The sequence below is a fragment of the Diplotaxodon limnothrissa genome, linkage group LG8 (assembly GCF_057381915.1).
Source record: "Diplotaxodon limnothrissa isolate DT_005_m linkage group LG8, D_limnothrissa_male_GT1.1, whole genome shotgun sequence".
NCBI lineage: Eukaryota > Metazoa > Chordata > Actinopteri > Cichliformes > Cichlidae > Diplotaxodon > Diplotaxodon limnothrissa.
Window position 1 is genome coordinate 24,485,596 of NC_140603.1, and position 21,948 is coordinate 24,507,543.

A 21,948-nucleotide genomic window follows, 5' to 3' on the forward strand; every position below is an offset into this window, starting at 1 on the left:
TAATAGGAGGGTTCATAATTTTTTCAAATCACATTTAAAGTCAATTAAATCACCTTTCTTCCCCATTCTGATGGATGCTCAGTTTGAACTTCAGCAGGTCATCTTGACTATTTTTACATGCCTAAATATCTTGGGTTGCTGCCATGTGATTGGATGACTAGGTATTTGTGTTAGCAGTGGAATAGGTGAGCGTATGGCTGGCGAACGTATGCGTATATAAAGACTACTGGCTAGTATATCAACAAAAATTCTGTGTTGGAGAGTATGCAAACTTTTAAATGCCAGATTTCATTCCTACAGTGGTTGAATATTAGTTTCTAAGACAAAGTTTCAGTGGAGTATTCATTTAAATCATAACAGACCATGGCAGGGTAAAATATTTTAGATATCACCTATAGTTTGTTTTAAAAGGCCAATCCTTTATTCATTAAATACACACATAGCATAAAGTATGAAACACTTTCCAGGTAAAATCCATTTTATTGCAGTGCACAGAATCCCTACTGCTAACACTTTTGTGTCAGTGCTAGGTGTAAAACGAAATGACCGGAGAAAGACTGCATGCACATAGGAGCTGACTGTGAAAGTACCCAGAGACGCAACTACCGTACCACCCTGTGAACACCAGGGGCTGAAATACCCTTGCTAAGTGAACCTATCTGCGACGGGGACAATAGGTTGCAGATTAAAAGTCATGCTAAACAGGAGAACTGCACAGGAGACGAGATAATGTGAGGTGAAGGAGAAATGATAGGAGATGGAACAGAGGGACAAGTGAGGGACTTTATTCCTGACAGAGAGAGAAGAAAAGACTTACTCGATTTCTATACTGCTGAGAGTATATCTCCAAAAGTTGATTAAAAAAAGAGGGAATATAGAAATGAAAGATACAAACAAACATACACATGACAAACAAACAAACAAACAAAAAATATATAAAAGAAGCTGTTAGCCGAAGATGACTGCATGATTCTGTACAGTTATAGCCATGAGGAAGAAATTAACATGCATATTATTTGGTTGTATTAAAGAGTCAAAAGACAGAGCATATCACATGTTTAGTTGGTACTTTAGCTGGAATTAAAGGTTGAAGGTTAATGATAATGATGGCTAACTTAAAAAGAATTACATACATTAAAACTGCAGTAACACATGTATAAATTTGGTTCAATTTAGATTCTAAACATATAAGCAATCTTTAATAAAACATCTGAGCAGGAAAAAGGATAAAAACTTATTTCTTTCCTATAACTGTAAGCAAAATCCAGATTAGAGATCTGTAAAATGGTGTACAGCATGCTATTAGGAGCGTGTGCTGAATGAAAACTTCATTTAAAATGTTTCTATTTTTATCTCTGTGATATAACAGGAGACTAGAGGCCCAGCAGGGTGCTGAGTTAATTCAGTGAGGAAGAAAAACTTGTGTGTTGACAGTGAAAGAGTTTATGGGTTACGGCCTGTGTCACCTTATCCCGAGAGAGAGGCCTGAGAGAGGCTAAATGATGTTCTGTTCATATTAAATATTAACTAAATTACTTCTCCTCTCCTTGCTTTGGCACTGTAAGCCAGCCTCCTGTATGTTGTTCACAGCAGAAAATAAAAGCCACAGTGTAAAACACATGAGTATCTGGTTAAATACTATAAAGAACCTTTAAAAAGAGTGGATTTAATCGGAACTAAAATGTAAGTGACGTGAATGTAAAATGTAACAAAGGAGGTTAGCTGAGTCACCAAGTTAAAAAAAATGAAAGAAATAATAAGCTGTTATTTCTAAGAAAACCACTTCCTGAGTTTAACTGAGAAAGAAATGACATCATAGGAAGGACTTGGCCTCTGGGACCCAACGCACCGATGGGGGTGGAGAGCCTCGTCCTATCAGAGGCACATTCTCATACCGTGGATTTCCCCCGAAAAGAGCTGTGTGGTTCCTGCAGAAAAAAATGAGACAAGTGACTCGGATATGGCTCAAATTTCTGATGTCACTTTCCGCCCCCCCCCCCCCAAGTTGGTTTTTTTTTGACTCACATGTACTCAGACATTGGGGCATTGGAGACAGCCGGGGCGGGCGGGTGCAGGCTGGTCTGGCTGCCCATGCTGCTGCTGTAGCTGCAGAAGCTGTGCATGTTGGTGTGGTCAGGGTTCTGAGACCCTAATCTCCTTGCCCGTGGGTTGAACGGGTCCTCCTCATCCATGTCATCGTAATCTTGTTCCCTTCAGTGAAAAATTAGGAAAGGAGCATCAGAGGAAAGGTTTACGATATTGCATTTCTTGGGTACGGTGTGAATGACGCCTGATGGAAACAAAACTTCAAATTACAGTATTCTTTGGTATGTGCTGGCTTAGACGGTACACCGGGATGTACATAGAGAATGGTGCAGAATGAGAAAATGAGGGCGCTCAAGCAGGCAGACAAGCCTGAAAATGTACTGACCTGCAGGCAATTTGTCTCCATGCCCTGGGAATGGCACACAGCATGACAGTGAAGGCACAGGCTGCCAGAATGGAGAACAGGCAGAGGTACAGTACACCCTCCACTCCATCATAGCACACCCCCACCATTGCATCCAGGTAGTCCTAAAGAGGTCAAATGCAGAACACAGATATGTGGCCAAACTGTTTGCTCATTATCTGTACTCTCGCTGCCATGTTTGACTACACAGCGGAACAAAATGAGCCAAAGATGAAAAAGCACTTAGTGCACCGGTGTGCGTCATCATTTTCTTCATTTATGTCTTGCACATTCGGTGGGACTTCAACATCATTCACGTAAACCGCATTGCAGTCATGAACCGCACTGTGCAAACAAACTTGCAAACAACAAAAGAGGTTTTTAAAATTACTTTTATCTTCTCTGCTCTCAGTTCCACTTTCAGTTTTACTCTGAAATCCTGAATGGCCACTTACTCTCAAGTTGACCTAGTTGTGCTTCTCTAATGCCAATTAGGATGCAGTGAACAAACCTTGTTGAGCCCCCTGCAGTCCAGCAGGGCGGTCAGCTGGTGCAGACTGGCCTCCGAGGAGTTGAGCAAATGTTGTATACCCAGGAGATCTCTCTGTGGAGAGGTCAGCGTATCATTGAAAAACACTTCAGCCCTTATTTTTTTTCTCAAACTACAGCATAAAAGTGTTTCTGTGTGCCATACCTCAGCCGTAGGAAACAGTGGTACAGCAAACTGCAACAGACCCTGGATCTGGATCTGCATGGTGGTCAGAGACCTCTGGAAGATGGCCAGAGGCTGCAAACAAAAGTACAGAAGCAAATGAACAGCAAGCAAATAACACATATGAATGCAGCAAGCCTTGGGCTGAGTAATAGAGGTACTGTAATATGTACAGTAATTTAAAAAAAGCCTCAAAAACTATAGGTAAAAACATTAATGCCATAATAATTGGCTTTGATTTTATGTCACTGATCTGGTTTGGATTTATTGAAATGGAAAATCCAGGTTAATGGTCAAAAAGACTGGCCTAAGCTAAATCTAATTTTCATTGGAGGTATTGGGTGTTATCACAGTTTGTGTTTCCCCCTGTTTTATACAGCGATTTCAGATTTTACAACTTTATTAAAAACCCAACTTTTTCTTATGATAATATAAATACAAATAAAATTTTTATATGTCAAAACGTCAGATTCTTCACTTCATTTTAACATGCTTTGATTTTGGTTACTTGAGACACAATATCCCATCTCAACAACAGATCTATGTTCCCACCAGCAGGGGGCAAAATAAGCATCCAAATTCAGCCCAGAGTAATGGGATAGTCTGTTCTACCTGAAACACAATCGTTCCTGCCTTTTTTTTAAAATTAACATTCAAGTATGATCATATATCAATTAATCTGCCATATCTTCAAAGTAAATCTGTATCTTCACAGTCATCCAGCCTAACAAGACGAGCCTGGAAACCCCCACGCCTGGGGCACAGTGTTAAATTGAAACAAGATGTGGTCAATTACCTCAACTATACATAAATGTAATTGCTTTCCTCTGATCTGACATTTTTTCTCGATCTACACGATCGTCCATGGCCCAGTAGCTCTCTGCTACACAGTCGACTGGCTTCAATTGATTTTTTTCCCCCAACTTTAGCTTGAGTGAGTTTGTTCTAAGCCAAATAAAGTGAAAAAATAGGACAAAGACAGTGCATGGAGGAGGACAGTAAAAAAAAAAAGAGAAGAGATGATAAAAATAGATAAAGAGTTGGCACAGGAGTGATGCCAAAGGCAGTGTTACGCTGGGGCAGGAAGGTAGACCCGCTTGCTTGTGAACTTTGCACCTGTTGGCTATCTGTGTGACAGTGAAAAGAGCGCTGACTTTGTTTACCAGGCAAGGTGACGCTTGTCTGCCCTCTGCCGCTGTGCTCTTGTGGTGTGCTCCTCGGGGCATGTCTACAAGAGCCAGATAATAAGATCTGAGGTCTGGTGAACCAGAACTTACAGAAATTGACTTAACTGCTGACTGATGTCAGCTGGGAAGTCAGTGAAGTGACCCACAAACTGCTTCCCTGAAGAGTAACTCCACAGATCCTCAGAAGAGTGGGAGGAGAAGAGATTCTCCAGGTTGTTTCATCTAACGTGCAATTTCATAGCCTTTGTCTCGGCAGTTTTGTAACACTAAGGTATGCTTTGTCATGCATCAAGGAAGCAAGAACAGAAAGAGAGAAAAATAATGGCGACAGTCTTTGATCCTTGGTGGTTTTATAACTCCTCTGCTAGAAGTTAGGATGTAACTCAGACAGACAGGGCTGGACGAAGGGAAAGCCTGACAAAGATGAAGCCTGAGAGGCAAAGAAATGAGCAAAGACTGAGCATCGCAAATTACAGTTCAAAAGACATGAAGGCATTTTGCTGTTAAAACGGAGCGACATTTGTTTTTTGTAGCTATTAATATCGATTAGTATCGCCACAACAACAGCTGTCTTAAGTCTGTTTAAATGAGTCAGGAATGACCTTGCTCGTATTTAAATGGTCTTTTAAATGCTGTTTACACAATTCACATTTCTGAGATAAAAAAAAAAAATTCAGATAAGTTTCTTTTTAATAAATAAAAAAAAGAATAAGTAACAGTTTCTTCTTTAAACTTCTAAGATGGAGTTTTGAGGAGAAATTTGGAGTCTTTTAAGGGCTGATTATAAAAAAGAATATAATATTAATCCTGCCATAATTAAACTAATATTAGGCTTAATCATGAATCTGTTTGATATTTCCTCATTAATACCTTTAAAAAAGTTTAAAAAAAAAATCAGGACAAAGCGTCTATTTGAATGTTGATGCAGTGGGTAGTTTGAACAGATTTGTTAAATTCAAAATAAACATACACTCACGGGACACTTTATTAGGTACACCTTACTAGTCTTCGAACTTCTTTAATTCTTCATGGCACACATTCAGTAAGGTGCAGGAAACTGCTCAGAGGTTTTGCTCCATACTAACATGATAGCGTCACACAGTTGCTGCACATTTGTTGAGTGCACATCCATGATGCAAATCTCCTGTTCCACCAAGGTGCTCTACTGGATTGAGGTATGGTGTCTGGTGATGTTCAATCTCAGTTTGAGATTTTTTGAGCTCTGCGACACGATGTGTTATCTTGCTGGAAACAGTATCCACACTGCTACACCACCAGTAGGAACTTATGTAATGATATAAGGCAGGACAGATGCTTTCATGTCGCTTTTGTCAAATTCTGTTCTCGCCATTCAAATGTCACAGCAAAAATAGAGACTCATCAGACTAAGCAACATTATAATCTTCTATACTCCAGTTTTGGTGAACCTGTGTGAACTGTACTCTTGTTATCAGCTGACAAGAGAGACAGCCTGTGTGGTCTTCTGCTGCTGTAGCCCATCTGCTTCAATATGTTGTACACTCAGAGACGCTCTTCTGCATACCTTCTGCTATGTTCCTGTCCTATAAGCTTGAAACAGTCTGGCCATTCTACTCTGACCTCTGGCATCAACAAGCCATTTTCACCCAGAGAGCTGCTGCTCACATGATATTTTTTCCTTTTTGGGCCATTCTCTGCAAACCCCTGAGATGACTGTCTGGGGAAATCCCAGAAGATCGGCAGTCTTTGAAACAATCAGAGCAGCCCATCTGGCACCAACAACCAACCACAACACAGTTCAAAGTCACTTAAATCGCCTTTTTTGTCCCATTCTGATGCTTGGTTTGAATTTCACCAGCCCATTTTGAGCATGTCTTCATGCCTAAAAGCAGTGAGTTGTCACCCTGTGACTCTTACATTTCTGTTAACTAGCAGCTGAACATGTGTACCTAATAATGTTGATGGCAAGTGCATAGCCACCAAAATAACAACATTTAACAACGTTAAATTGTATCTGTAAAATACCCAGCAAGTGTCCAGTTTTACCTGCACATCATAAATCCTCATTTATGGATAAAGATTTAATTTCAAATGTCTACAGAACATTTCTTTGTGTTAATCAAAACTCTTTTGGCTTAGATGTGTGGACATTTTATGACCTGCAATTTTTGCGAGGAGCTCTGCAACACATCCCGTTTCCTACCTGCTGGAAGGGGTTGGAGAGAGTCTGGTTGCAGTACAGATAGTAATGAACAATATCTGAGAAAACACAAACACAAAAGCAGGCAGAAAATGTTTTTTCATCATCATTGTCCTCGCCTTGCTAAATATCAATTATCGCCATGGCCACAAATTTAATGTCACATAATGAATCCATTAAACGATCATTATTATTCACACCACACTTACCAGCACTGATGACATCCTTTGTTTTACTCATGATGTATTTGTCAGGGGAAATGCAGAAATCACTCGTGCCCTAAAATAAAACAGGAGATGTGAGAGGAGTGGAAAGAGAGTGGAAAACAAGGACATATCAGAAAAAAAGATTGAATGGTTCACATTTCATGACTCACAAAAAAATTCATGACTCACATTTCAAAGAAGGAATGATGTGGTGTGTCAAATGAAAGTAATCAGCTTGACAATTATTTATACATATTTTGTACTAAAACATTTTTCCAGAAACATGAATAGTGATTGCTATCATTTTTAGCGCCTTTTGACACAGTAGAGGGAATACGGCTGTTTTTGTACCCCTTTAACACATCTTAACAGGAATGCTTTTCAATTCAATGCAAAGTGCTAACAAGAAACCTGCCTTGGCAAAAATAACAAAAGACAAGTGGCAGTCTCCGCTGAACTGTGCCGTCTGAATGCTAAATGTCCCCGGGGCTCAGGACAAACACTGCGTGTAGCTTAACCTTCTCTGGGGGGTACGCTAATGAGCCCCACACAGAAGAGATAAAGCAAACTGTGTTTCCCAGCAAACCTGAGCTAGTTTGTTAGAGACGAGCTCTGCAATTCAGGAGCAAGTCTGTTAGAATTCCTGAAGGGACGACAGTGAATCTCAGAAAATGCAAAGTTCTGACTACCCACTGTTGGTAATTAGGAGTTCTGCCAATGGGGTGTATTCATTATGCATTTATTTACTAAGGATTCAGCCATTAATTTAAGTGCAGTCTGCACACAGACAGGATGTGAAGATTATCTTGCAGGTCTGTCAGTCACACCTGTAAATGCAGTCACACATGAAGCTGATCAGAAACTCAGATAAATCCAGATTCTATGTACTAAACAGTTGTTAGTTCCTGTGGTTGTGGTGGGTGTTTTCGCGTCATTAGAGCAGGGCAATGAAATGCATTCTTATTTAAAGTGGGACACAGCTGCGCGACTGCAGTGGCAAATCGATTTTCACAAGTTCAGCTCTCAGTCGGGGTGGAGGAGGTCGAAGATTTTCAGACATTTTCAGATGGCAGTGGTACGTGGAGGTTAAAGAGGTCACCATGTGTGTGGCGTTCCTGCACATACGCACAAATTCTCCATAGGTGCTAGCTGGCTCGCTGAGCTGAAAAATTGTGTAGAACAATTACATCTAAACAGGAATGTTGGCCTGTCCTGTGTTCAGTCTGTAGTGCCTGAAAATGCTGTCAGTGATTTTATTATAAATGAGGTTTTTGCATAAATTCAATCGAATAGTAAATTCAAAAGAGATCTTTCAATTAATGAGTACTTTCACATCTTTCTCTATGTTAAATTTTGTTTTTTGGAATTAGGGCTGAAAAGATCAAAAAATGCAAACAAATAAACACATTCTAACTGCTTTTGCCGCTTTTCTCTATTTGATATAAATTCTAAAAGAATTTGTTTAAAGAAGACACCTGATTAAAGCATAAAGAATGAATCAACATTTATTAAAGATGAAATGCCTTCATACGATGATGTCTACAAGTCTGTTATTAGAAACTGAAAACTGTGAAGTCCACACTGACTCACAAGCACCAACTGTCTGCCTAACATTTATGCAAGCAGTTTGCATATAACCCTCACATTTATATAAAGGAACACACACACATGAAATCTGGGCCTTTCACATAAACATCTCCTTTAAGAAGTAACACCTGCATCGACATAAGCACAAGCTCCTATTTACACATATAAATGATGTCTGAGGAGCCAGTGCAGATTCTTCATGTAATTGCTTTTACGAAGCCTTTATGATGTTTACTCCCAAGCAAAGAAAAGGCCCAGGTGGACTTTATCTATAAATTCTCAGAAACAGAGGTACAGTAAAAGCCAATTTCTATCCCGACTATCTACACAAATGTATCATCTAGGGTTATACACTGGATCCTTAATGAATTTATTAGACTACCTGTCATAAAAAAAGGAAAACATTTCAGAAATTTGTCAAAATAATATTTTTCATTATTAGTTATTTTGTTATTTATTTTGGTATTAATTAATAGCAAACTGATTTCACATATTTACACCCAAATTTGAGCACATGGACTTCTCAGAAAAAAAACTCTGCAATGAATTGAGCATAAAATTAAACAGCTAAAAGTAATTTTTCTGTCAAGGACTGCAAGTAAATAACTAATTTGGCATTCTAATAAAAAAAACATGTTTTCTGATTTTTAAACATTTTTTTGCAAAACAGTACATCAGAAAATTCAGGGTTAACTATAATTATATACTGGTATTAAAAATATCATTTTTAAAGATCTTGCGTATAGCAGTTAATTAACCATTACAGAAACATAAAGAAATATTATCAATCCTACTAATTTCATGTCAAACTCATTTTACAGTTTGATGTTAAGTGGAATAAATGAGTGGACCTCCACTGTCTGAGATATTTAAATATCAGAAAAACCTGATCAGTAATGCTGTTCTAGAAAGTTTAAAGAAATCTGTCAGCATGGCCCCTAAATTATGACAAATTAATGTCTAAAATTACAGAAAACGTTACTGTAGCTCACTGAGTTTTTGTTAATTCACATAAAATGCCAATTTTTTTTATTGAATTTATGTATAAATCTTTTTAACTCTGGACCCCCACCCCCCCGAGAAAAGTTTCACTTTGTATCTGTCTTGTATACAGTGTACTGTCAGCACAGTGGTTCAGTAGTTAGTGCTGTTATCTACTAGCAAAATGTTTCGGGGTTCAAACCTGACCAAAATCATTTCCAAGTGTATGAATGAATAATAAAATATATTGATGGTTTTCTAATAGAGCTACTCTTACACTCTTTTAACAGATCTGTGTATGTGCTGTTTTAATAAAGTACAAAATTGTCACCAGAGTTTCAAGACTGGGCTCTACAAGGTTCGGCCCACAAGAATAAGAATAAGAACAAGCTGTTGTACCGCTAAAGACAGGTTCTTTATTTTTTAAGGGTGTACAAATCACTCATTCAGCCTCAGCCTCAGTGACACCCAGCAGACACGTTACATAAAAGTGAGACGTAATGATTTTGTAACACACACAAAATCATTACGTCTGAGAGGACAAGATGTACCCGTGACTCTTCTGAAGCAATTTATGAAAAGTTATATTATTCATTTATCAAGGGGAGATGTAGAACAAGAAGACCTTTTAGTTAGATTACCATGTAATTTACTGGATGCTTTCAAGTTCCTTAAAGGGAAAGTACTGTCTTTCCGTTGAGATAAGCCTTACACACCATAGATGGACCTGAACGCAGCATGTGTCATGGTGCAGGAGACTAAATGGACAGGATGAATCATCTACTGAGAAATTCTGTATTTGTCTGCATTTGCAATGTCTTGACCGGTGGATGCAGATGGGGGTTTTGGTGTTTTAGTCATACATGTGTGCCGTAGCATTGCTATAAAAGGAAACCATTAGTGTCATTGTGTCAGGAAATGAAGACCACACCGAGTGAAGCCTCGCAAAGAAGACTTGAACATGCAGATAAAAAGGAAGATAAACCCAGACACCACTGTGCAACAGATCAAACTTCTCGCTGTTACTTACTCCTGATTACTTGACGCTCATTATCTCCAAATTTAATTCAAACGTGTAAACAATCCTCTGCTGCCCTGAGTAAAAAAAAAAAAGCAACATCCAGCAACAAAACTGAGAAAAATAGCACAGACGCCCGAGGCAGCTGAGTCAAACACCAGTGCTCAGCCACCTGATATTCATCGTGTCTCATGTTTCTCTCTATTTTCACGGTGAGTTCTCACCTCCACATCGATCAAACACTTGCGCGGCTTTTTTAAGCCTTGGGACGATGAGAGAGGAAAAACACTGAAATTAATCACCTACTCAGTGTGAATACGGCAATTGGATTCGTGTTGTCATAATCCTTGAATTGGAATCGGGTTATTGAGCTCTGTATAATGCTGCTGAGAAGGTGTGGGTTTGCAATTTTGTTCTTTTGTCAGTCTATTTTTAGTGCCGTGTGTTTTGACAGCAGAGATCAAAAGCTCATGACGTGGTAGACGGATAGCTGTGATCAGAAGAATTTGAGATTGGGCAGTTTTAGAACCTGTTTAGATGACTCTGTGCATCTGTGAGGGATCTCTGTCACTTAGACTGATTTCATAAATATTTTTGTAACCTTAACATCCTGATAAAGCTTAAATACTTGGCTTTTAAGCTTAGAACCACTAATTAGCAGCTAATACCTTAAATAGATAGATAGTTTCTGCAAACTATCAAGTATCATAAGAGAGGTGACCAGTTTAGGGTATTTTATATCAAAGTAAGTCAGTCACTCAGGGGTAAGAAAGCGAGGGAGCTTACCACAGCGGTTGCCAGGTCAGCTCCCAGTGAAGTCCAGCTCAGGACTAGCGTCAGCACTCCAAACACCATCATCCTGCAGAAATACAAAGAAACAACAGGGTCAGGTTGAAACTCAGTGCAGTGATCTGTTTATTTGCTAAATTAAACTAAGATTAACTGAAGGCTCAGTGAACCAGGACACAATGGCTCATTAAAGCTTGGTATTTATCCAAGTGAATGAGTCAGTGATTTAAATACTTGACCCGGTTTGCATTAGGTTCATTCCAATTACTTGCAGTGATTACAGGTAAACACTATTGTAATCACACTGCTAGAAAACCAAGAAGTACTCTGGGTTTGTCATACGAATCTGCACTTATTATATCAGTGGTATATCAGCACCTTCAATTTGATATGGTTCCTACATCAACATTCTTTTGAAGCTGTGTTTTTGAGCCACTAATATTAAGTCTAATCACTCCATTTAATCTGTGTCTTTGCACTGATAGAAAAATCACAAAGATGAATGCCATGAATGCTAAGAGACGCTTCAAAGTAGAGTTGAGTCATTATCTTTGCAAGCAACTGCTTTTCCAAACTAGTAATAAAGCGACCCCTTTGGAATAGTTGCATGTTTTAAGCATGTCTTATAACTACTGTATATAACAAAATAACAATCAAAATGGAGAAACAAAAAGAGCTATTGTAGAGTCCGTGTCATAACAGCTTCTGCTACTCATAAGAAATGGCTCGCGACCCAAGAGGAAGAAATGCTGATGTCACTGGGCTGTCATCACCAGAAAAAGTCACAGCAGTCATGTTTACTTCCATGGAGTTGATTCTGCTGCTTCAACATACAGCTGCAGAAGAACAGCTAATCTTCAACAGTGCTCATCCGCTCTGTTTGCCGACATCTGATTATAGCGAACTCAGTGGATGGATGTTCCTGCACCCATGTGTTTGTTTTACAGTGAATCCATACCCTGATGATGTCAACTTATTAGATGATAAGATGATGACATCAAATGATTTACACAGAGGCTGAGAGATTGCAGGCCCTGGCTGTCCATTTTGGCATGCAGGAAAGTGTTGATGTACTAAAATAGGAGATCAATACCTATTAAAGACAATCATAGATCAGCTCTGGTTAAGTGAAAAGAATTTCCAGAAAATCCAATAAGCTCCTGATTCATGTCACCACAGTTTAAATCGGATTTTTTTTCTATGCATGTCCAGGCTCATCGCCAGCCTGTTCATCTTTCAGCACCCCACAGATCCCAGGCTAATCCATTTCTCAATGCACTGAATTGATACTGAGCTCCCAATATTGAACTTACAATCCGCTACTTCTGTCCTTTTCTCTTTATCTCTACTTCTCTATATATTCCCTTTGCCCTCTCTACAGTGTATTTTCAACGCCCTCTGCCTTCAAATCAGATCCTCATACTTAAAGTCTGTCTCCTTCCTTCTGTCTGATACAGACCTCTCACTGGGCCCAGACAATTTGCGAGATAGGAAAGAGAGTGAGGCTTCACAGATTCCTTATCTTATTTTAGACTCGACAAGCAGAACTAATGCAAACGTTCTTCACCGTCTTACTCGTTCACTGCGATAACTTGCATTAATATGTGATTATATCTGCATATGGCTATATAAGGGGTACTGTATAGAACACTTTACACCAGTATCACATCTGGTTCTTGGTGGTAACTACAACAACTATAAAGGGATAAGAAGAAAATTCTGATTCCTTTTCTGACACTTTTGTAATTCCTCCTTGCAGACAAGAGCCTCACAGGGTTACATTTGCTGTGCCAATTGTCTCTCTTTCTGTCAGCAAAATTACACAAAAGCTACATGGCCAAATTTCATCAAACCTGCTGCAGAGATATAGCAGCAGAAAAGAATGAACCTTTTGTATTTTGGTGAAAATTCTCACTTTCTCTAAAATTGATAGCTAGGACACTGGCCTTAGAAGACTGTGCTCTTCCTGTATTTTTCCCATGAAATACTAATGCTGCATCTCAAATCACATATTTCCTCTTTTGTTTGCCTAGAGTAGCCACACTAAAAAGAACAGCTACACCCGGTACACTCCAAGTAACTTGGTGGTATGCTTAAAACAGACAAAACCCTGAGTGTAAAATTCTGTACACTTTTCATTTTCACTAGCCACCATCTTGGTGATGCACCAATAATTTGTTTGACAGTAACAGGAATACATTGTCAGCATAGATGGAAACGCTACCGTTAGCTATCTATATCTATATTGATATCTATATCTATAGTTATAACAACAAATTAGAAAATTCTTTCATAACAACTATAATTATATTTTAGCATTAAAAATGCTGTTTTGATAAAGAGCTTGTGCATACTGGTGGATTAACTATTATACATACATTAACATAGAAAATGATTTTGGCAATTTAGGCTAATTTAGGCTTGTTAGCCCTGCAATAGACCGGCAGCCTGTCCAGAGTGTACACCGGCTCTCACCCCATGGCTGCTGGGATGGGTACTGAATTGGATGGATGTTAATTTAGGGTCATAAGAGTTTGAACAATGAAGAAAACTGGACTTCTTTATGTTTTCATTGTTCACCTAAGATGCTTCTTCAGTTCACTTGTTTTCTCAAGCTCTTAAGACAACCATAAGTTGAATGATAACCTACACACTGCAGCTGTGTCTTGGCGTATATTTTATTTTCTTCGGTGTAAAAGAATTTAGCTTTGGATATGTGGACAAAGGTTTGACAAGTTGTAAATGTAAGAAAAGTTGGCAGCTTGTACAGCAATGGTCAAATGCTCCAACCGTTATTTCCAATGAGTGAATAGCTCTTTCTTCTTTTTTTTTTTGTCTTGGGTCAATTTGCTGGTCTGGAACATTCAGGTCTGTGTTATCACAATGCCAAAGACGAAAGGCGAAAGGAATAGCCTGAGAGAAGCAACCGTTGCTGTCCACAGGGAAGCCTATCATACTACAGTGAGAAAGATTATTCACAACTGGAAAACAAGTCAGTTGCCAATCTTCCCAGCAAATTCACCCTAAAGCCAGACTTTGCAATGCTCAGAGAAACTGCACAAAAAAATATAAAAACAGTTAAGCTACATCTCAAACTCTACAGGCCACAGTTAGCTGGTTAATGTTAAAGTTCATGACAGTAGAGTTAGAAAAATACTAAACAAGCATGGCTTGTTTGGAAGAGTTAACGGGAGAAAAGCAAACATCTGTAACAAAAAAGAAAAAGGCAGTACAGCTTAATTTTGCAAAGTTGCATCTGAACAAACCACAAGATCTCTGGAACAACGTTCTTTAGACATATGGGACCATGTTTGGCAAAAAAAAACGAAACCAAAAAACACAGCATGTCAGTATAAACACCTCATATTAACTGTCAAGCGCGGTGGTAGAAGGATGATAATTAGCAATTTGAAACAGTAATCCATGCCTTTGTAGCCGTTCGGCTGGATTACTGTAATTCTCTTTATTATGGGGTGAGTCAATCTTCTGTTTTTCAACTGCAGCTAGTTCAGAATGCTGCTGCACGTCTTTTGACTGGCACTCGTAGATGCAAGCATATCACCCCAGTTTTATATTCACTTCATTGGCTGCCCGTGCATTTTAGGATCCATTTTAAGCTACTTTTATTTGGTTTTTAAATGTTTGTCCAATGCTGCCACTCTGTACCTCTCTGAGCTTCTTCATCCATGCATACCTTCCCGGTCCCTCAGGTTGACAGACCAGTTCCTCCTAAGCGTGCCCAGGACTAATCGTAAACTCAGAGGGGATCGGGCGTTTGCTGTGGCAGCACCAAAATTGTGGAATGAGTTGCCTTTACATGTTAGACAGGCGCCTTCCTTATCTGTTTTTAAATCACGTCTTAAAACATATCTATTCACCTTGGCTTTCAGCACAGCAGGACTTGTTGATGTTTCTTAATATGTTTCTTATTAATTATATTATTTTTAATTTTAAGATATTCTATATGTAAACTGTTTTCTCTTTGTTTTATATTTGTAGCACTTTGGCTAACATTGTCGGATGTAAAGTGCATTATAAATAAAGATGCTATGCTATGCTAATTAGGCTCGTTTCACAGTCACAGAACCTGGGTAGTCTGGAGACATCAAGTCAACCTCTCTGTATGCCAAAGTCAACCTGATTGAAATATTGTGGTGGGATCTAAAGAGACCAGTGCACAGATGAATACCTGCAAATCAGTGAACTGAAGCAAATTTGTAAAGAAGAGTGGGCCACATTGCTCCACAAGAATGCGATGATGATGTTGGTTTATGACAAAGTTATACAGCAAAAGAAATTGTGGAAAAAAATCATGGGTTCCAGTTGGTTTTTCACAGCACTGGATAGAGTCCTGTGAAAAATGTTCAGATGACTTAAGCGTGTGTAGTGGTATGTAGAATTTTTCATACTGAGACCCAATGTAAATGGGAAGCGGGGCACATGAACTGCAAACTGCTCTGTGTTGAAAGGAGTTTTCTCTTTCATTCACCGTGCATTTCTCTGTCTTTGTTTTTCCAGTCTTTCCTCGTTTTGGCTCTGTAGCTACATGTTTCTGATCTACGGTAACTGAGCCCATCAGTTGATGAGTGTTTATTGTTTGATGTCTTCTCAACACTACATAGAGAAAAGGTAATTACTCTTCTTTGTAAAGTGCCCTGTGATGACTGTTGTTGCAAACTAGAGCTTTATTCCTAAAACTAAAGTGAAATTAAAATAAATTATTCAGTTTTGTGCTCTGTGAGACGAATGGGAATCAATGGGATACAAGGAAAATAGGGTTTAAAGTTGAGTCAAGTGCAAAAGTTACAGAGTTCAATGAGCAGGTCAGATGATGCTAGTAAATGCATTCAAGGATGAGGTCAAGTGACTGAATTAAATCAGAGTGGGAAGGGGATTTTCTTCTCTACTAAAAAATATTTTGCTGTAAACTTCTGTTATAGCTAGTCTATACAGGGAGTGCAGAATTATTAGGCAAGTTGTATTTTTGAGGAATAATGTTATTATTGAACAACAACCATGTTCTCAATGAACCCAAAAAACTCATTAATATCAAAGCTGAATGTTTTTGGAAGTAGTTTTTAGTTTGTTTTTAGTTTTAGTTATTTTAGGGGGATATCTGTGTGTGCAGGTGACTATTACTGTGCATAATTATTAGGCAACTTAACAAAAAACAAATATATACTCATTTCAATTATTTATTTTTACCAGTGACACCAATATAACATCTCCACATTCACAAATATACATTTCTGACATTCAAAAACAAAACAAAAACAAATCAGCGACCAATATAGCCACCTTTCTTTGCAAGGACACTCAAAAGCCTGCCATCCATGGATTCTGTCAGTGTTTTGATCTGTTCACCATCAACATTGCGTGCGGCAGCAACCACAGCCTCCCAGACACTGTTCAGAGAGGTGTACTGTTTTCCCTCCTTGTAAATCTCACATTTGATGATGGACCACAGGTTCTCAATGGGGTTCAGATCAGGTGAACAAGGAGGCCATGTCATTAGTTTTTCTTCTTTTATACCCTTTCTTGCCAGCCACGCTGTGGAGTACTTGGACGCGTGTGATGGAGCATTGTCCTGCATGAAAATCATGTTTTTCTTGAAGGATGCAGACTTCTTCCTGTACCACTGCTTGAAGAAGGTGTCTTCCAGAAACTGGCAGTAGGACTGGGAGTTGAGCTCGACTCCATCCTCAACCCGAAAAGGCCCCACAAGCTCATCTTTGATGATACCAGCCCAAACCAGTACTCCACCTCCACCTTGCTGGCGTCTGAGTCGGACTGGAGCTCTCTGCCCTTTACCAATCCAGCCACGGGCCCATCCATCTGGCCCATCAAGACTCACTCTCATTTCATCAGTCCATAAAACCTTAGAAAAACCAGTCTTGAGATATTTCTTGGCCCAGTCTTGACGTTTCAGCTTGTATGTCTTGTTCAGTGGTGGTCGTCTTTCAGCCTTTCTTACCTTGGCCATGTCTCTGAGTATATTGCACACCTTGTGCTTTTGGGCACTCCAGTGATGTTGCAGCTCTGAAATATGGCCAAACTGGTGGCAAGTGGCATCTTGGCAGCTGCACGCTTGACTTTTCTCAGTTCATGGGCAGTTATTTTGCGCCTTGGTTTTTCCACACGCTTCTTGCGACCCTGTTGACTATTTTGAATGAAACGCTTGATTGTTCGATGATCACGCTTCAGAAGCTTTGCAATTTTGAGACTGCTGCATCCCTCTGCAAGATATCTCACTATTTTTGACTTTTCTGAGCCTGTCAAGTCCTTCTTTTGACCCATTTTGCCAAAGGAAAGGACGTTGCCTAATAATTATGCACACCTGATATAGGGTGTTGATGTCATTAGACCACACCCCTTCTCATTACAGAGATGCACATCACCACATCATATGCTTAATTGGTAGTAGGCTTTCGAGCCTATACAGCTTGGAGTAAGACAACATGCATGAAGAGGATGATGTGGACAAAATACTCATTTGCCTAATAATTCTGCACTCCCTGTATAAATGTATAGAAAGTGAAAGCTTTGTCATCCTTACACAAGCCCCCATTAAATGTTCTAATTAAAACTGAGCAAAATGATAGAGATGTGACCTCAGAGCAGATATGCATGGGTACTGAGACCTCACTGCCAGTGCTAATTAGCTTGACATAGTAATCACATATTTCTCTCAGTTTCTAATTTTGGCTTCCACCTTGTGATTGCCATCTTACAAACCATCACAGACTAACTTGGACTGCAACTCATTAAATTGTGTTTATTTCCTCCGAGCAAATTTAGGAGATTGACCTTATTGTCTAAAATGTCTTAATTATGAAGACAGTTGTGGTAATATGGATTTACTTAGTCAGTGTGTACAATTAAGGTAAAGTATAATTATGATGATTATACTTAGTATAGTATAATTATTATGTGAATATAAATTGTTTCTACAAAAAGTAACTAAATGTATCCCTGTCTTCCTTCCTTCGGGCAAGTGCCTTAAACTTTTAAGAAATTTATCTTAATAAACTCTATATTATCTTTGGAAAAACACAAAGGCTCCGGCACACTTCCTTATGGGACACCTTTGACACAAGGGGCTAGTTTGGACAGGGTAGTTTGAACCGAAAATGATGCGTCTTTCTTGAGGACTTCATTTGGTCCACCTTGCTTGTACTTGGTTGGACCCACTTTTTCTTTTAGAACTGCTTTAATTCTTCCTGGCATAGATTCAACAACATGTCAGAAACATTGCGTTGATTGAGGCTACGTCCACATTAGCCTGGATAAATTAGAAAACGGCGTTTTCATCAGAAAACACTCCGTGTCCACACTATCATTTTCAGTCGTTTTCACAGAGTTGTGCATCCACATTGAGCTCCCAATATTGAACTTACAATCCGCTACTTCTGTCCTTTTCTCTTTATCTCTACTTCTCTATATATTCCCTTTGCCCTCTCTACAGTGTATTTTCAACGCCCTCTGCCTTCAAATCAGATCCTCATACTTAAAGTCTGTCTCCTTCCTTCTGTCTGATACAGACCTCTCACTAGGCCCAGACAATTTGCGAGATAGGAAAGAGAGTGAGGCTTCACAGATTCCTTATCTTATTTTAGACTCGACAAGCAGAACTAATGCAAACGTTCTTCACCGTCTTACTCGTTCACTGCGATAACTTGCATTAATATGTGATTATATCTGCATATGGCTATATAAGGGGTACTGTATAGAACACTTTACACCAGTATCACATCTGGTTCTTGGTGGTAACTACAACAACTATAAAGGGATAAGAAGAAAATTCTGATTCCTTTTCTGACACTTTTGTAATTCCTCCTCGCAGACAAGAGCCTCACAGGGTTACATTTGCTGTGCCAATTGTCTCTCTTTCTGTCAGCAAAATTACACAAAAGCTACATGGCCAAATTTCATCAAACCTGCTGCAGAGATATAGCAGCAGAAAAGAATGAACCTTTTGTATTTTGGTGCAAATTCTCACTTTCTCTAAAATTGATAGCTAGGACACTGGCCTTAGAAGACTGTGCTCTTCCTGTATTTTTCCCATGAAATACTAATGCTGCATCTCAAATCACATATTTCCTCTTTTGTTTGCCTAGAGTAGCCACACTAAAAAGAACAGCTACACCCGGTACACTCCAAGTAACTTGGTGGTATGCTTAAAACAGACAAAACCCTGAGTGTAAAATTCTGTACACTTTTCATTTTCACTAGCCACCATCTTGGTGATGCACCAATAATTTGTTTGACAGTAACAGGAATACATTGTCAGCATAGATGGAAACGCTACCGTTAGCTATCTATATCTATATTGATATCTATATCTATAGTTATAACAACAAATTAGAAAATTCTTTCATAACAACTATAATTATATTTTAGCATTAAAAATGCTGTTTTGATAAAGAGCTTGTGCATACTGGTGGATTAACTATTATACATACATTAACATAGAAAATGATTTTGGCAATTTAGGCTAATTTAGGCTTGTTAGCCCTGCAATAGACCGGCAGCCTGTCCAGAGTGTACACCGGCTCTCACCCCATGGCTGCTGGGATGGGTACTGAATTGGATGGATGTTAATTTAGGGTCATAAGAGTTTGAACAATGAAGAAAACTGGACTTCTTTATGTTTTCATTGTTCACCTAAGATGCTTCTTCAGTTCACTTGTTTTCTCAAGCTCTTAAGACAACCATAAGTTGAATGATAACCTACACACTGCAGCTGTGTCTTGGCGTATATTTTATTTTCTTCGGTGTAAAAGAATTTAGCTTTGGATATGTGGACAAAGGTTTGACAAGTTGTAAATGTAAGAAAAGTTGGCAGCTTGTACAGCAATGGTCAAATGCTCCAACCGTTATTTCCAATGAGTGAATAGCTCTTTCTTCTTTTTTTTTTTGTCTTGGGTCAATTTGCTGGTCTGGAACATTCAGGTCTGTGTTATCACAATGCCAAAGAAGAAAGGCGAAAGGAATAGCCTGAGAGAAGCAACCGTTGCTGTCCACAGGGAAGCCTATCATACTACAGTGAGAAAGATTATTCACAACTGGAAAACAAGTCAGTTGCCAATCTTCCCAGCAAATTCACCCTAAAGCCAGACTTTGCAATGCTCAGAGAAACTGCACAAAAAAATATAAAAACAGTTAAGCTACATCTCAAACTCTACAGGCCACAGTTAGCTGGTTAATGTTAAAGTTCATGACAGTAGAGTTAGAAAAATACTAAACAAGCATGGCTTGTTTGGAAGAGTTAACGGGAGAAAAGCAAACATCTGTAACAAAAAAGAAAAAGGCAGTACAGCTTAATTTTGCAAAGTTGCATCTGAACAAACCACAAGATCTCTGGAACAACGTTCTTTAGACATATGGGACCATGTTTGGCAAAAAAAAACGAAACCAAAAAACACAGCATGTCAGTATAAACACCTCATATTAACTGTCAAGCGCGGTGGTAGAAGGATGATAATTAGCAATTTGAAACAGTAATCCATGCCTTTGTAGCCGTTCGGCTGGATTACTGTAATTCTCTTTATTATGGGGTGAGTCAATCTTCTGTTTTTCAACTGCAGCTAGTTCAGAATGCTGCTGCACATCTTTTGACTGGCACTCGTAGATGCAAGCATATCACCCCAGTTTTATATTCACTTCATTGGCTGCCCGTGCATTTTAGGATCCATTTTAAGCTACTTTTATTTGGTTTTTAAATGTTTGTCCAATGCTGCCACTCTGTACCTCTCTGAGCTTCTTCATCCATGCATACCTTCCCGGTCCCTCAGGTTGACAGACCAGTTCCTCCTAAGCGTGCCCAGGACTAATCGTAAACTCAGAGGGGATCGGGCATTTACTGTGGCAGCACCAAAATTGTGGAATGAGTTGCCTTTACATGTTAGACAGGCGCCTTCCTTATCTGTTTTTAAATCACGTCTTAAAACATATCTATTCACCTTGGCTTTCAGCACAGCAGGACTTGTTGATGTTTCTTAATATGTTTCTTATTAATTATATTATTTTTAATTTTAAGATATTCTATATGTAAACTGTTTTCTCTTTGTTTTATATTTGTAGCACTTTGGCTAACATTGTCGGATGTAAAGTGCATTATAAATAAAGATGCTATGCTATGCTAATTAGGCTCGTTTCACAGTCACAGAACCTGGGTAGTCTGGAGACATCAAGTCAACCTCTCTGTATTCCAAGGTCAACCTGATTGAAATATTGTGGTGGGATCTAAAGAGACCAGTGCACAGATGAATACCTGCAAATCAGTGAACTGAAGCAAATTTGTAAAGAAGAGTGGGCCACATTGCTCCACAAGAATGCGATGATGATGTTGGTTTATGACAAAGTTATACAGCAAAAGAAATTGTGGAAAAAAATCATGGGTTCCAGTTGGTTTTTCACAGCACTGGATAGAGTCCTGTGAAAAATGTTCAGATGACTTAAGCGTGTGTAGTGGTATGTAGAATTTTTCATACTGAGACCCAATGTAAATGGGAAGCGGGGCACATGAACTGCAAACTGCTCTGTGTTGAAAGGAGTTTTCTCTTTCATTCACCGTGCATTTCTCTGTCTTTGTTTTTCCAGTCTTTCCTCGTTTTGGCTCTGTAGCTACATGTTTCTGATCTACGGTAACTGAGCCCATCAGTTGATGAGTGTTTATTGTTTGATGTCTTCTCAACACTACATAGAGAAAAGGTAATTACTCTTCTTTGTAAAGTGCCCTGTGATGACTGTTGTTGCAAACTAGAGCTTTATTCCTAAAACTAAAGTGAAATTAAAATAAATTATTCAGTTTTGTGCTCTGTGAGACGAATGGGAATCA

At 38.9% G+C, this 21,948-nt stretch overlaps 1 protein-coding gene across 1 annotated transcript in view; it reads right to left on the reverse strand.

The window, feature by feature from the left end:
- Nucleotides 1–21,948, reverse strand: part of ttyh2 (tweety family member 2) — an 83,937-nt gene that overhangs the window by 1,614 nt on the left and 60,375 nt on the right. The window contains exons 6-13 of the mRNA XM_085360961.1: nucleotides 11,106–11,178; nucleotides 6,737–6,806; nucleotides 6,531–6,586; nucleotides 3,144–3,236; nucleotides 2,961–3,053; nucleotides 2,432–2,574; nucleotides 2,026–2,211; nucleotides 1,850–1,928 (exon numbers count right to left, since the gene is read on the reverse strand). Of these exons, the coding sequence (XP_085217087.1) occupies nucleotides 1,850–1,928; nucleotides 2,026–2,211; nucleotides 2,432–2,574; nucleotides 2,961–3,053; nucleotides 3,144–3,236; nucleotides 6,531–6,586; nucleotides 6,737–6,806; nucleotides 11,106–11,178 (793 nt within the window). The remainder of the gene's footprint in view (nucleotides 1–1,849; nucleotides 1,929–2,025; nucleotides 2,212–2,431; nucleotides 2,575–2,960; nucleotides 3,054–3,143; nucleotides 3,237–6,530; nucleotides 6,587–6,736; nucleotides 6,807–11,105; nucleotides 11,179–21,948) is intronic.